Raw genomic sequence first — 15,392 nt, forward strand, 5'->3', positions numbered from 1 at the left:
GGGGCCGAAAGCAGCCTGGGCCTGGGGAGGATTTCGCCCGCTGGGCAGGCAGGACGGCCAGGCCTGGGGCAGGGGGAGGCTACGAGTCCAGCTGTGCGCTTGGTCCCCAGCGCGGGGGCAGCCGCTGACATCTCTCCTGTGGCTCATTCCCAGCAGCGGGGGACATGCGCGGTTAATTCTGGAGCCGCTGGGGAGCTGGGGCAAAATCCTCCCCTTGAGCTCCCCAGTGACGTGAGGGCAGCGTTCACCTTCAAGGGCCTGTTGGCCGTTTGCCCACGTTACAAACCACAGGCAGGGCTGGAGCCTGGGCATTGGAGCAGCCGGAGGCTGTGGGCCAGGACTAAGGGGCGTCACTGCAACTGGGGGGTGGGGCCGCCCAGGGGGTGGTGCTGTGTGTCGGGACACAACACCCAGGGGCACTAGGAAGGTTTGAAGCGAGACATCCAGGTCCATCATCGTAGCTGGTGAGGCACTGGGCAGCGGGGGCAGGGCTCGCTTTCCACCCTCCCGGTCCTGGGAGGAAGTTAGAGCAGCGTCAGGGCTTCTCCCACTGGTGCCTGAAGCCACTGTGCTCTGCCCCCGCAAGCCTGCACCCCAGACCGGGAGGGCGGGGATGGGTGCGTGCAGTGCCAGCCCTTACCCACTCACCAGTCCCCCAGCGCACCGGTGCTCTGTGAAGGGGTGGGACTTAGTCATAATATGTTGAATGAATGTTGTGTGTGCCTCAGTTTCCCTTAGTACTGCATAATTACTAGATGTGGAGGAAAAGGGTGTTTACTCTGTGCAGAGATCCAGGTGTGACTGTGCCTGGCTGGCTGGGCCCCAGGCCCACGGACAGTCCCAGAAGACAATGGCCAGCCCAATTGCCCGGACATTTGGCACCTGGCAACTAACAACCCTGGATGCCCCCCGCCCCCTTAGGAGGCTGGCCAGGTGTGAGCAGCTGGAGGACAAATGACTTAGGTGTGGCCAGGTGGGGTGGTTCCGTGGGGGCTGCTGGAGGCAGGGGAGATGCTCCTGGACTGGGACTGGTCAGGGGGGTCTGGACTGACCCTGCTGGACTCAGGGGTGACCAAACTTACTGGGCCTCCGAGCAGCATACGACAAAAGTTCAGGAACCAGGGCGCACCTGCTGGGTCTCAAGGCGTCAGCCCTGCAGGGAGGGGGGTCTCGGGGCTTCAGCCCTGCAGGGAGGGGGGTCTCGGGGCTTCAGCCCTGCTTCTGCTGATGCCCCGAGCCCGCACTCCCTGTTGGGCAGAAGCCAGAGGTATCACATGGGGAGGCATGTGGGGGCCAGGTGCCCTCCCTCCCCCTCTTTTTGCCAGGGTTTGCTGACCCCACTCGGTCACATGGTGCTGCCGGGCCCCCTCGCTGCGTCAGCTGCTGGAGCCGCCAAGCTGGGAGATTCAGGGAGGGGCTGCTGACGGTAAGCGGGGGTGCCGGGGGGGGGCCGTGCTCAAGCTATTGTGGGGGGGGATGAACCTTTAAATTGTGCCCCTGCACGCTCAGCGGGCACCAGTCGTCTCTGGCAGAAGCTCCTAGAGCAGGGGTGGGCAAACTTTTTGGCCCGAGGGCCACATCTGGGTAGGGAAATTGCATGCAGGGCCATGAATGTAGGGCTGGGGCAGGGAGTTGGGGTGTGGGAGGGGGTGCGGTGTACAGGAAGGGACTCAGGGCAAGGCGTTGGGGCAGAGGAGTAGTGCAGGGTGTACGAGGGGGCTCAGGGAAGGGGGGGTGCAGGAGGGGGTGCACAGTGCAGGAGGGGTGTGATGAGTGGCAGGAGGCTCAGGGCACAGAGCTGGGGTGCAGGAGGGGTGCGGGGTGCAGCAGGGCACTGGGGTGCAGGCAGGGGGCTCAGGGCAGGGAGTTGGGGTGCAGGGTACAGGAGGGGTTTGGGGTGCAGGCTCCAGCCTGGCCCTGGCCCTGGCCCTGGCCCCGCTCTGCTCTGGAAGCAGCCGGCACCACGTCCCTGCGGCCCCTGGGGGAGGGGGCCTGAGGGCCCCTCGCGCTGCCCTTGCCTGTGGGTACCTCCCCCGAAGCTCCCATTGGCCACGGTTCCCTGTTCCCGGCCAATGGGGGCTTCGGGGCAGGTACCCACAGGCAAGGGCAGCGCACTGAGCCCTCTGTCCCGTCCCCCCCGCCCCCTGGGCTGTAGCGACCTGGTGCTGGCTGCTTCCTGGAGCGGCGTGGGACCCGTGGGGCCACGGGGGTGGCAATCCCATGGGCTGGATCCAAAGCCCTGAGAGGCTGGATCCAGCCCGCGGGCTGTAGTTTGCCCACCCCTGCCCTAGACCCACTGTCCTGCATCAGGGCAGAAGCCCTGAGTCCCCGCCCCCAGTCTGGTAGATGGGACCTTGGGGGGAAGAGGCCACGCTGGGGTGGGATCTTGGGGTGGGGCGTGGAGGGGAAGAGACCAAGCGGGGGTGGCGCCATGGTCCAGGTACTGGGGCCCACAAAAGATTAATCCGGCCCTGGGTTTGGCCATCCCTAGCCCAGCTGTAACTTGCTGCTCTCTGTGGTAGCCAAGGCCTGGCTACGCCGTGGTCCAGGCACCGGCCCTGCCGACGGGTGGGGGCACAGGGACACTGGCCGCGGGGCTCGCAGCGCGCGGGGTGGTGCCGGCGGGGCCAAGGCTGCCAGGCCAGCATGCGGAAGCCCTGGCTGTGCAGGAAGAGCGTGTCCAGCAGGGCCGGTGCAGTGCCTCCCAAATGTCAGGCAAACCTTCCTAGCGGGCCCATTGACTCTTCTGCCCTGGGCAGGGCCATTCCTGGGGAAGGGTGAATCGGGGCGACCGCACCGGGCCCCACGCTTTGGGGGGCCCTGTGGGCTGGCGTGATCGGCCAGTGCGCTCCGTCCAGGAAGTGACACATTCGTCACTTCCGCTCTGGGCCCCGCACCCCCCCGGCGCTGCCTGGTTATCCGGTGGGGGGAAGGGTTGTTTCGCTTCGCAGAGATCCAGGGGTGACTGCACCTGGCTGGGGCCTGGGGACGAAGACAATGGCCTGGACGTTGGGTACCTGGCGACTGTCCCTGGATGGTCCCCCCGCCATGGGAGCCGGCCGGGTGTGAGCAGCTAGAGGACAAAGGGCTGAGGAGGGGCCCGGTGGGGTGGTTCCACGGGGGCGGCTGCAGGCAGGAGAGAGTTTCTGCACGGGGACTAAAGGGGTCGGGGGCTCGGGGCTAGACCAGCTCCCATGTCACCAGCAGAATTGGTAGCTAGGGTCTGCCAGGCAGGACACCTGTGCCAGGCATACTGCCTCCCGGCTCTGCCCTCCGGGACACTGGTGCAGCCCCACTGAGGCCTGGCACGGGGCCTACGGTTGGGGTGAATTTAGCCCGGGCCCGCGGCTAAGCCGGTTCCAGGCTGGCTTGTTGCAGGGCCCGGGCGCGTGCACGGCACCTGGCTCTCCAAGGCCTCACACCTGTCACATTAAACCCGATTCCCTGCAGCGGCTGGTCAAAGGCACTTTCAGAGCGAAATCTCATTGCTCAGCCCCCAGCTGTTCCCACTGCAGGGCTCAGGCGGAGTGGAGGCGGGCGGAGAATTCAATTAAAACCAAGCAAATCCTGGCAGAGGCTTGGCTCTGTTTGAACGCTCACGCCTGGGGAATTCCGCAAGGGGCATTGCTAGCCTCCAGCCTGGGCGGGGACACGGTGCCAGGCCGCGCCCTGCGCTTTGGTGGGTACCCAGCGCCCAGCCGAAGGGTGAGGTCTGCCCAGCGCCATGGACCTGAGCAGCCCTGGGGTCACATCGCCAGCCAAGTCCCCCGTGGGTTACTGGCCTCTCCGGCACCCCTCCCTTAGCCAGCCTGCTCGAGGAGGGGTCGCATGGGCGTGTTCCTCAGGGACCTGTGCAGGGCTTGGCGTGATCACTGCCAGCCAGCCCGCCGGGTGTCCCCAGGCCCCTGCCGGGGCAGAGCAGCTGAGGGAGGGGGCACCCCAGTGGCTGCAGTGCGTGGGAGGGGCCTGCTGGAGCGCACATGTGTATTGCATAAGGGCTCCGGGCTCCCAATTCAATTGAAATCACTTTTTTGGCATGACAAGATAGAAACGGTGCCAGATTTAATCCATCACGCGAGGCTGGAACGTGGCCCTCTGCCCCCCATGCTGCAGTAATGCGGTTACCCTAACGCGTCGCCCAGAAACCGGCTCCCCGCCCCGCCTTCCACCCGCGGCACGCAGAGGGCCACAGGAGCGTCTGCTGCAGGTCCAGGGACACACACGGACACACAGGGACCCCCCCGACACACTCACACACAGCCACACACACACGGACACACACACGGACACACACGCACTCGGACACACTCATACACAGCCACACACACACGGACACACTCACACACAGCCACACGCACACGGACACACACACGGACACACTCACACACAGCCACACACACACGGACACAAACGCACTCGGACACACTCACACACAGCCACACACACATGGACACACTCACACACAGCCACACGCACACGGACACACACACGGACACACTCACACACAGCCACACACATGCACTCTGATGCACATTCACTGACACAGACACCGAGGCACACACACTAATACACCGCCACTCACACGGACACACACGCACTCGGACACATACACTCACTGACACACACATTGACACAGACACACTGACATGCACACGTGCACACTGTGACACACACACACACACACATACACTGACACACACCTGGACACACATGCAGTCTGACAGAGACACACACAGACGCGCACACACACTGACACATGCCCTCTGACACAATCACACTCAGTGACACACATTGAAACACACACAGAGATACACACATGCCTTGACACACACAGACTGTCACACATGCACTTTGACACACCCAGACTCACTGACACACCCAGACACACAGGCACTGACACACACTCTGACACAATCACATTCAGTGACACACATGAACTCTGACACACTCACGTTCACTGACACACCCAGACACACTGACACACACACTGAGACACACACTCCAGCACACACACTGACAGACACTGACACACACAGGCACTGACGCACACACTGACCCGCACGCTCACACACACCCTGACGCTCACACACACGCTAGTATGTTGGGAAGAGCTGCGCTTCCTGTGGAGGAAAGAGGACTCCCTGCCTGGAGAAGCCCCCAGAAGGGGGACGGGGAGGGAACAGAGCAGGAAGGGGGAGCTAGAGCCCCCCAAGCCCTCCTGGGGCCTTGTCCTGCGGCCTGTGGCCGGCCCAGATGCCAGCTCCTGCCACGCTGCTCTGCTTTGAGGTCACTCAGTTCACTCAGCAGCAGCCTCAGTTTCCCCCGGGCTGCCCGCGGAGCCTGGGGTGACTCCTGGCGGCTGGGGCCAGCCTGAGGCCTGTTGTCCTCTGTCCAGTTCGCCCCCCCGCTCCGAGCCGGGGCTGGCTGAGGCCAGTGGGTTGGGGCTCCCTGGCGCGCCCCCATCCCGCTGGCCACGTGTGAGTCCCACGGGCCATTGGTCACCCACCCAGCCATGAGAGCCCAGACATGGCCCTGCCAGCACCGCCTGCCCCATGGCCTGGCCACCAAGCGGCGGGGGTCGGGGGGGGGGCTCTCCTGGGCCAGGGGAGCAGAGAAGGAGCTCGGTTAGCGGAGCCCAGCAACAGAGCCAGAGAGAACAAAGGGGCTGGAGCCATGACAGCCAGAAAGAGAAACAATAGGAAAGGGACGGTCACGTCAGGGCGGGGGCGGGGGGGGGCGGAGCAACAGGAATCGGAGGGGGAGGGGGATCCTTCCCTCCTAGGCAGGGGCCCATGGTCAAGTGACATGGGGGGAGGCTGAGCGCCCTGATCTCCGGGGGGGGGCGGCCCCAGGGTGCTCTGGTCTGGGGGGGCTCTGATATGGGGAGGAAGGGCTCTGATCTCGGTGGGGAGCCTCTGATCTCCGGGGGAGCCGCCCCAGGGCACTCTGATCCCCTCCCGGGGGGGGCCCGCGAAGCTTGGCCGAGGCCCCCCGCTCCCCCTGCCGCGAGGGGCGAACAAAGGGCCTTGACACCCCCGCTGCCTGCGCCCCCCCCAAACAGCCTCTGCGAAGTACTACCCATGGGCCGCGGCTGGAGAAAGGCGGGGGGAGCCCGTGGTGGGTCCACAGATACCCCCGCAGGCCCGGGGCCGGCCGCAGATGCTGGGGGGTGGGCAGCTGCGCCCCCCCGGATTAATCACCCGCCTGGCGGGGCTGCGGGGACTCGCAAACCATATGGAGCCTGGCCGGCTCCTAATCGAACCGCTGAGGGAGCCGACACGCCTGGAGAGGAGGCCGCGGCCCGACGCCGCGGGGGAGGGTCCGACCCGGCCATGGGGGGCCGCCCCCGCTCCGCACGGTCACCCCGGTCCGAAAGTGCCTCTCGCCCGGCAGCAATAAGGCCCGCAGCCGGCTGTGAATAAGGTGTCTCCATTTATTCAAACTATATACACCCAAAAGGGGGGGCGGGCCCAGGCCCACTCACCCTCCCCGGGGGGAGAGCCAGGAGCAGGGGCTGGAACTGCGGACCACGGAGGGGGGCCGGGCGCCCCCCTGGTTCCTTTCACCGACTCCCAGAGCCCCCCGTTCTCACTGAGCCGCTCCCCCCAGGCCAGCCCCCCCCCCAGCCCGCGGCAGGGAGCAGCCCAGAGATAGGGACACACCCGACGGGATCAGACGACACTATAAAATAAAATAAAATAAAATAAAATAAAATAAAATTGCACCAATTCCCCCGCGAGGGCGACTGGAGGGGGCGGGGGCCAGGGCAGGTCTGGGGAGGTGGGTACCCCCCGCCCGGGGAGGAGGCAAGGCGGGGTGGGGAGGAGGAGGGAGTAGGTGGGGTGTACCCTTGCGCGGGGGTGAGGAGAAGGGGGTAGATAGGAAAGGCGGTTTGGTGTGGGTGGGTACCCCACGCCTGGGGGGGGGAAGAGAAGGAGGGGTAGGCAGGGGTACTCGTTCCCGGGGGTGGGCACGCAGGGGGGTGTGTGGCTAGGGTACGGTAGGGACGGATGGGGTCGGGGAAGGGTATCCCGCGCCCCGGGGGAGGGAGCAAGAGGAGGGGTAGGCAGGAGGAAGGGTACCCGCGCCTGGGGGCGGGGGAAAGAGGGGGTTGGCGGGGGTGGTAGAAAAGTACCAGGCCCCTGGAGAAGGAGGAAGGGGTGGGGGTGGGGAAGGATACCCCGGGCCCTGAGCTGGGAAAGAGGTGGGGGTAGGCGGGGGAAGGGTATCCCGGCCCCGGTGGGGTAGGCGAGGGAAGGAGGGGGCAGGCGGGGGGGAGGGTACCCGCCAGAAGGGGGGAAGAGGTGGGGGGAAGGAGCGGGGAAGGATATCCCGGGCCCAGAGGGGGGGAAGCCCTGCGGGGAAGCGGGGGGCAGGTGGGACGAAGGGTACCGTTCCCCGAGGGGGGAAGGGGTGGGGGTAGGCGGGGGAAGGAGGGGGCAGGCGGGGGAAGGAGGGGGCAGGCGGGGGGAAGGGTTCCCGCGCCCTGGGGGGGGTAGGCACAGGGGGCTCCCCCCTCAGTGAGGTGTATTTGGTAAGTCCTAGGCTCTCAGTACAGAGGGGCGCAGGCAGGGGGCCCGGCCCGGCCCCCCAAACCGGCTGCCTGGAGGGCCCCCGCCGCGGGCCCCGGGCGCTGGGCCCCTGCCCCTAGTCGTCCACCTCGATCTCCTCCTCAGAGCAGGGCTCGGGGCCCGGGGGCTCGCCGAGCTCGGCCATGCCCGCCAGGCTCTCCAGGGCGGCCGGCGGCAGCTTCTTGAGCGACTCCACGTCGGCCTTCATCTCCTCCAGGTCCCGCTTGAGCTTGGCGCGGCGGTTCTGGAACCAGGTGATCACCTGCGCGTTGCTCAACCCCAGCTGCTGCGCCAGGTGGTCGCGGTCGGCCGGCGCCAGGTACTTCTGGTAGAGGAAGCGCCGCTCCAGCTCGTGGAGCTGGTGGCTGGTGAAGGCCGTGCGCGACTTGCGCCGCTTCTTGGAGGCCGGCCGCGGCCCGAAGGCGCCCAGCGGGTCGCGACCTGCGAGGGGAGAGGGAGAGGCGGTCAGGGCGGCTGCTGGCCGGGGGCACCTTCCCTGCACCCGCCCCCAGCCGGGGCCTTTTCCTCGGCGCCCCGCGGCCATGGGGACGCGGCTCCGGCTCCCTGTGGCGCGGCCTGCGAGCCCCCCACACGCTGCTCTGGGCCCTCGGCCCCAGATACGGCACCTCGCAGCCCGGGCTCATTTCGGCTGGGGGGGGGAGAAGAAACCCCCTCCCCCGCATCCGGGGCCCGGGAAAGCAGCTGAGATGGGGGCAGCGGGGCGGGAGGGAGAACTGGGGCAGGGCCCCGCCGGCGCTGGGGTCTCGCACCCACGGCCTCCCTCTGCCCGTTTGCGGGGGACCCAGCGCGTCTGCCCTTCTCCCCCCTGCAGCCCCGAGGCCTGTCCATGAACCCCGCGGCCCCGGGGAGCGGCCCCGTTCCGTAGCGCTCGGGGCTGTGCCCCGCACCCGCTGCCAGGGGCAGAGCCGGCTGCTGTGACTTGTCCCGCTCCCTGGACTTCACCGGGGCTGGGGCAGCTCGCAGCAGCGGCGGATCTGGCCCTGCGGGCAGCCCGCGGATTGTCCTTCGGGCTGAGGCCGGGCCAGCGGCGAGGGGCCGCGGACAACTGGAGACAAACTAGGCGAAGACACTGGAGTGACCCGAAATCTCCCGGCCCGGCCCAGACTGACACAGACGCTCCCGGCCTCGGCGAAACTCTCTTCTCCGCGCGGATTCATGTCCAGGCGCCGCAGCCCTGTAGCCCGGACCCAGGCAGGGCGCGGGTGCAATGCGGGGAGCGAGCCGGGGCTGGGGGTTGCGGGGACAGGGGCCGGCGGCCAATCTCGCTCTAACACACCGCGGTCGCTGCGCTGGTTACAATCCGTGCGTGTATTCGCCGACTCTGAAACGAAAATCCCCTGGCTTAGAGACCCAGGCCGGTTTAAAACAGCCCGCACGTTTCCTCCTCTTTCTTCCGTTTTAGAAATCCGGGCGCGTTTACTTGGGAAGTAAAATCTCCCCGAGGAGACCGCTGCGGTGGCTTCTGCCCCGGACCGTCCCCGGGCGCCCGACAGAGTAACGGGCCCCGGCTGACGATCTGAGACGCGTTTGTGCAGAAGACCGAATATTGGGTCTTTCTGTCGGCTAGCAAGGCGTCTGTCCCGACACGGCGCTCCAGCGGGTACGAAACAGACCCGCTGGGGAGACCGGAGACCGGTGTGCGGGGACCGGATTGTCTGAAAAGGTCGGGCACGTTCGAGTCTCTTCCTGAACTTTCGGAGGGGCGCGCAGGGGGATTTCTCGGCAGTAATGTGCTGGCTCCGATACAGTGAATACACCCCGCTCTGCCTGTAAACCCGCAAGCGGGAAAATACAGCAGGACTCAGCGGGTTCGTATGAGCTTAAGGGGTCCTGCGGAAGAAACGATTTTAGACACCCCTTGGCCGGTGTCTGCCAGTGGATTGGGTAGTTTCAGCGCACCCCGCGAGCTGAGTCGAATCACACATTTCCCGGGACCCGGGTCGATTGGGTGTGCCAGGTAGAAAGTCCGAAATAAACTAGACGATGCGGGTTAGCGCGGGATTTCTCGCGTCCCGCAGTCTATTTGCTGCAGCTCCTTGGCGGCGCATCCCTGGCTGCTCGTGCGGCGAGTTACGCCGGGCTCTGTTCGGAATACAGACGTGTGCGTGAGTCTCAGAAAAACGAAAACGTGGTGGAATACGCGGGGCTCTGACCGCAAATTCAGAGCCCGCGTTTCGCACCGCTCGGCCCGGGAGAGCGGACTCCAGCGCGCGTTAGTGTAAATCTCGGTGTTCTCACGCGGGCTGCGGAACAAAACTTTGTCCCAGCGACACGCGGAGTATGTATTTAACCGGTCCAGTTATTGTAACGACGTCTGTGTAAACCGAAACGGGAACCTGCCGCTCATTCCTTCGCGTTGGGAGGGTGCAGCCCCGCGGAGAAGCGCTCGGCAGCTGCACGGACATCGCTGGGATCCGTCTGCCGGGGTCGGTCTGTCTGGTTGTCCGTGGGTCGGTCTGTCTAGGAAGCGGGGAAGGAGTCTTCCACGCAGACAAGCCCCGGCGCAAGCTAAGGCAGCGGCTCGCGCCCTTTCCCGGCCGCGGAGCCGCTCCGGAGTCTGATCTGTCTGGGGCACCCCAAATCCCAAAGCCAGAGCTAAGGATACAGAAGCGTCCCTGCTCACCGGCACCGAACAATGGCTGCCTTCCTCATTGTTACCACGGAATTACAAAATAAATCCGTTGGACTAGAAATAGGGCGCTTACATTTCAGCCTACAGCGGCAAAAGCAAGCCATTGTCTGGAGGAAATGTTCGGTTGTCCTGACTTCGCTGGTGCTTTTGTTGTCCCTGTTGGACAACTAGGCAAATCTCTAGAGAGTTGCTGTCCCCCTGGCAGACCCCTGCGTACCCCCGGGGTACACGAACCACCCGGCTGAGGATCTCGAAAACTCAGCCCCGTCTCTTTGCTTCCCCGCTCCAAGCGCGCAGGCCCCGGTCCCTGCGGCTTTCCCCTGCTCGACTTTCCCCAGGGCTGCATTTCGTTCCCTGGCCGCTCTGGCTGCAGCCCCACCCAGCCCGGCCCGGTTTCACCCTTACCGGCCGTTGCAGGAACTCCCCTGCCCCGGGCGCTTTCGCTTTCTCCGGGACCGAAGTGTCCCAGGCCCCGGGCTGGAGCGCCGCGGGGCCGCCAGGGTCCCGGAAAGAGCCCGGTGCGATTCGGGGTCGCCTCCCCTTCCCTTCTCCCAGGGATCGGCCGGGTCACCGCGGTGCTCCCCGCCTGGCAGCCAGGGTCGGCAAGGCCCGGCTGGGGAGCGGGCAGGGCCAGGAGCCCAGGGGGGGCTGCCCTGGCCCTGGCCCTGCTTTCCCCGGGCCCCTGTCCCGCCCCGGCCGCGCCCCGGTACCTTCCGCAGCCTGCAGCACGTTCACCTCCAGCCCCTGGAAAGTTTTGCTGGCCAGCTCCTCCAGGGCGCAGAGCGGGGAGGACGGGGCAGGCACGCCGTTCCGGGGCGCTCCGGAGTCGGCCGCTTTGTCCAGCAGCCGAGGCGAGGGGGCGCAGGGCGCTTTCCGCACCGACGGCTTGCTCAGGATGTCCTCGATGCTGAACGGGGTCAGCGGCTTGTTGGAGTTGGCCGGGGGCGGCAGCTGGTCCAGCGGGCTCCTCCGCCTCTCCTGGCCGGAGGGATACAAGAGGGGGCCCGCCGCCTTCCCTTCCTTGGCGGAGGTCATGGCCCCAAAAGAGGGGTGCGCCCGCCAGCCCCCGGGCTCCTGGCTCCGCGTCCTCCGCCGGGCAGGGGCTCAACAGCCCCCCCGGGCCATGGGGCCGGGTCCCCCCTAGGAGACTCCGCTCCTGGGCTCCCAGCCTCCGCCCCACTCCAGCTGCTGCCAACTCTCACACTTCCCCGAGTCCCTCCGGCGCGGGCCTAGGAGCGAGGGCGGCGCGGGGCCCGGCGCGCCGGGCTCCCAGCTCCGGGGCTCCCCCCAGCTCCCCGCTAACGAGTCACTGCTGATTCGGAGAGTTCAGTTCTCGCCAAAGCTTCCCCCTGGCTGGCCCGGCGCTGGAGCCTTAAAGGGACAGGGCCAGAGTCACTAATTGGGCACCGGGGTAGGAGGAGCCTCAGCTGGAGAGTTAGCAAAGTTTGGGAGTGGGAGGGGGACCCCCCTTACAAGGCCCCGCTGCGGGGGGGGGTCCCCGAGGCTCAGGCCCCGCTGCGGGGGGGTCCCCGAGGCTCAGGCCCTGCGGGGAGGGGGGCGGTCCCGAGGACCAGGCCCAAGAAGCCCTTTGCAGACACAAGCGGCCCAGTTGGTTGGGAGCCCGAACCCGCGGCCTCTTGACCTGGGATCCCCGCAGAGCTCACAGGCCCCCCCTCCACGGCGGTACCGCCGGCCAGAGCTCACGGCGCGGCTGGGGTTAGGGAGCCGCAAAGCGGCCTGGCCCAGGCCCTTCGGCTCTGTCCGGCTGAGCCCCACTAGGTGCCGGGAGCTCGGTCTGGCGGCTTGTGGGAGGCCTCGCTTTCCGGGCCCCCGGGGACCCGCTGCCCCGGGCCTCGCTCTGCACACGCCCAGCGCCTGAGCACTCCGGGCCGGCTCCGGCGGCGGGATGGGAGCTGTGCTCGGGCCCCCGGAGCTCTGCGAGCAGCGGTTCCCAGCGCGCCCGGCTGCGCTGCTGGCCTCGGGGTCAAGGAGGCTCTTGCGGGGGCGACCGTCCCTGTCCTGGGAGCCAGCGCGGGCGGGGCGGGCCGGGCCGACCCTGGCTGGTGGCCACTGCTGTTCTCGGGCCGTTACCGACAAATCGGCGAGCGGAGCCGGGCTGGGCCAGGCGCCCCGCGGACCCCAGCGTCCAGGGGCGGGATCGGGGCCGTTTGGGCTCAGGCGCTCGCCCCTTCGCCGCAGCCGCTCTCCGCCTCGCTCCGGCGGGGCCCTGGCTCGGCCTCCGCCGGGGTTAGCTGCACGCGGGGCTCCCGGCTGTTGGCGGGTTAGTGCCGGGGCTCCGGGTCCTTGTCAGCCTCCCCGGTGGTGGCGCGTCTGACCCGGGCCCGGGGGCGACCCGGGGCGGCCCGGGCTCTGCCCGTAGCTGCCCTGCGGCTGTCGCGAGTGGGACTTGGGTCGTGTGGACCCCATGAGCGACCGAGCCGTCCCTGCTCGCCGCCTGCCCCTTCCAGCCCTCGGGTGGGAGCCGCGGCTGCAGCCTGCCGAGCCCCAGGCCCGGGCCCAGCCTCCCCCGGCGCCCCGGCCTCTCCAGCCCGCTCGCTAATGCAAGGCAGACCCGGCCCCAGCCATATAAAAGGCGAGCGATAAAAGGCGAGCGATAAAAGGCTTTTCCTGGACTATCGTAAAGAGCTTTTCAAAGTTCCTGCGGCCGGCGGGCCCGGGCCATGTGCGGCGCGTCTGGGCCGCGCCTCCCCTCCCCACTGCAGCCGGGTGCTCGGCTCCCTCCTGCGGCCCTTCACCCCGGCTTCCCCGTCCCCCCTGCGGGGCTTCTGCCGTCCCAGAAATTTATTAGCTCCCTTGCTCTAAATGCCCCATAAAAGCGCAGGGGCCGCCGCGTCTGGCAGTGATTAGGGCTCCGGGCCCGGGGCTCTGCGCTGGTTTTGGGTTTCAGTGAGCGGCCCGGCTATAAACCCGCTTACAAATAGCTTTATGATCCAGCGCACTTGTAAACCCCCCTGCGCTGCGCCAGCTGGGCCGGCAGCCGGGGACCCGCGGCCAGGCTGTCTGGGGCCGGGACACACACAGAGCGCGCCCGGGACAGGTGAGCGCCCTTCTCGGCCCCCGGGGCGGACAGGGAGAGTGCCCCGCGCCCCGGCCAGCCAGGGCCCAGCTGCGATGCTGGGTTCAGAGCGGCACTGGGAGACAGCCCCCCCGCCCCCGCGTGCAGGGTCTCTCCGCGGGGCTGGAGCAAACCCGCTGAGCAAGGATCATCCTGCACCCAGCGACCCAGGGAACCCGCCATCGACCCCCGCCCGCGTCTCAGTGCACTGACCCCCAGCCAGACCCCCTCCGGCTGCACGGCTGCCCCGCACCCCCCCCCACACTGCTACAGACACCGCGATCTCCCCTATTCCCTAGACGGGTTGTGTTTGCTGCGCACTCCTGCGTCTGCCCAGCGCGCACGGAGACACACACACAGACCCAGACAGACAGACCCAGACAGACAGAAGGACACAGACAGACACACACAGACCCAGACACACAGACCCAGACAGACAGACAGACCCAGACAGACAGACACACACACACACAGACCCAGACACACAGACCCAGACAGACAGACAGACCCAGACAGACAGACACACACACACACAGACCCAGACAGACACACACAGAGACTCAGACAGACCCAGACAGACACACAAAGACCCAGACAGACAGACAGACACAATCACTGCTATTCCCTACACGCGCAGAAGCACAGATAAATGTTAATGATCTCTCTAGCAGTCCGATACACATCGATCCATCTCCATAGACACCCGTCGGTCCCATCGGTCTGTGATGTCCCGTACACATCTCCGAGCTACCTTCTATCCCCAGCCACCCCCTTTATCTACCTACCTACCTGCCTGTCTGTCTAGTGGGCTGTAGCTCACGAAAGCTTATGCTCAAATAAATTGGTTCGTCTCTAAGGGGCCACAAGTCCTCCTTTTCTTTTTATCTATCCCCAGCCACCCCCTGTATCTATCTCTCTATCGATCTCTGTCTGTCTGTCCGTCTGTCTCGGTGTCTCGTTCCCTTTCTCCGTTCCGGGCTGGACACGGCTCCGTTCTTTGGTGAGCCCGGGTTTTTCAGGCCGGGCCGGGCCTGGCGGGATAAAGGCGAAGCCGCAGCAGGGAGCTCCCGGGTTTTCTCTCTGGTGCCTCCAGTCTGGACGCAGCAGCCGCTGGGCCGGGGACAGGACCCTCCCGGGCAGGGTGCTGGGCAGCCCCCGGGCTGCGGGGTCGGGGAGGCAGGCCCCAGCGGTGTCCGGAGGGCTGGCGGAGAAGCGCCCTCCCGCAGAGCGGAGCCGAGGCCAGCGGGACGGGTCCCGGGACCGGCGCTAGCGGTTGTTGGCCCAGGCAGGGGCCGGGCAGGCAGCGCGGGCGCGGCTGTCGGTCCCGGTGCTCGTGCCTGCAGATCTGAGGCCCGGCGGGTCTGGCCCTGGAGCCCGGGCCCCGCTCCTTCCGCGCCGGCTGCTCTAGCCGGGGAGACTCGGACACTACCTGGCCTCCACGGAGTGGACTCGTGTCCGGCCTGGGGGTGCAGGCCGAGGCGGGGCTGGGCTCTCAGGTCTACAGCGCAGGGAACCCCAGTGCCTGGCAGGGGCCGGGAAGCCCCCAGCCCGGTGGGGCGCAGCGGGGTTCAGCGCCCGGCGCGGCAGGAGCTGAGGGACAGACAGACACCCGGAGAGACGTGCCCGGCCCCGCGGTCGCCGGGATGCCGTCCGGCCACAGCCCCCGGGGGCGCACGGCTGCAGGGGCCGCTGGTGACGTTTGATCTTGAGCACCCGGGGAGCGGGGCTGGGGCCCCGCGTGGCAGCCCCCGCCGGGCCCGGTTGGGAGACCGGGACCCCACCCGGGACCGTGCGGGCCGGAGAACGGCCGCCGCGGACGCCAGGGACAGAGCCACCGCCCCGGGCGTGGCTGGCTCCGGCCTCCCCCCGGTCCCATCGGCGGGGAGAGGGGGAGCGGAGCCGCTGGGGCCCGAGCTGCGCCCCGCGGTCTGGCGGTGAAGGGGTTAAAAGCTGCCGGCACTCAGCCGGGCCGCGGCCCCGCTCCCCCGCCCCCGGGGCTCGGAGACTCGGATAGACGGGGCCGTTCACACGAGCCATTGGGGGCGGCTGGATCCTTCCGCAGCGCGCGGGGGGAGCCGCGCCATATGGTGAC

The 15,392-nt window shown here is 67.3% G+C and overlaps 1 protein-coding gene across 1 annotated transcript; it reads right to left on the reverse strand.

Moving 5' to 3' along the window:
* Positions 1-7,548: 7,548 nt before the first annotated feature.
* On the reverse strand, positions 7,549-11,578 carry LBX2 (ladybird homeobox 2). Its single transcript, XM_084627483.1, has 2 exons — positions 10,935-11,578; positions 7,549-8,012 (listed from the first exon to the last, which is right to left on the reverse strand). The coding sequence occupies exons 1-2, from the start codon at positions 11,257-11,259 to the stop codon at positions 7,648-7,650; spliced, it is 690 nt and encodes a 229-aa protein (XP_084483609.1). The 5' UTR covers positions 11,260-11,578; the 3' UTR covers positions 7,549-7,647.
* Positions 11,579-15,392: the final 3,814 nt, after the last annotated feature.

The sequence above is a fragment of the Lepidochelys olivacea genome (assembly GCF_965140295.1).
Source record: "Lepidochelys olivacea isolate rLepOli2 genome assembly, chromosome: 4".
In the NCBI taxonomy this organism is placed as follows: domain Eukaryota; kingdom Metazoa; phylum Chordata; order Testudines; family Cheloniidae; genus Lepidochelys; species Lepidochelys olivacea.

What these genes read in the sequence shown, in the direction of transcription:
- LBX2 (XM_084627483.1), bottom strand. Translation starts at nt 11,259, where the DNA reads ATGACCTCCGCCAAGGAAGGGAAGGCGGCGGGCCCCCTCTTGTATCCC. An exon ending in CGTGCTGCAGGCTGCGGAAG is followed by an intron (nt 8,013 to 10,934) that starts GTACCGGGGCGC and finishes CTCCCCTCGCAG; the next exon opens with GTCGCGACCCGCTGGGCGCC.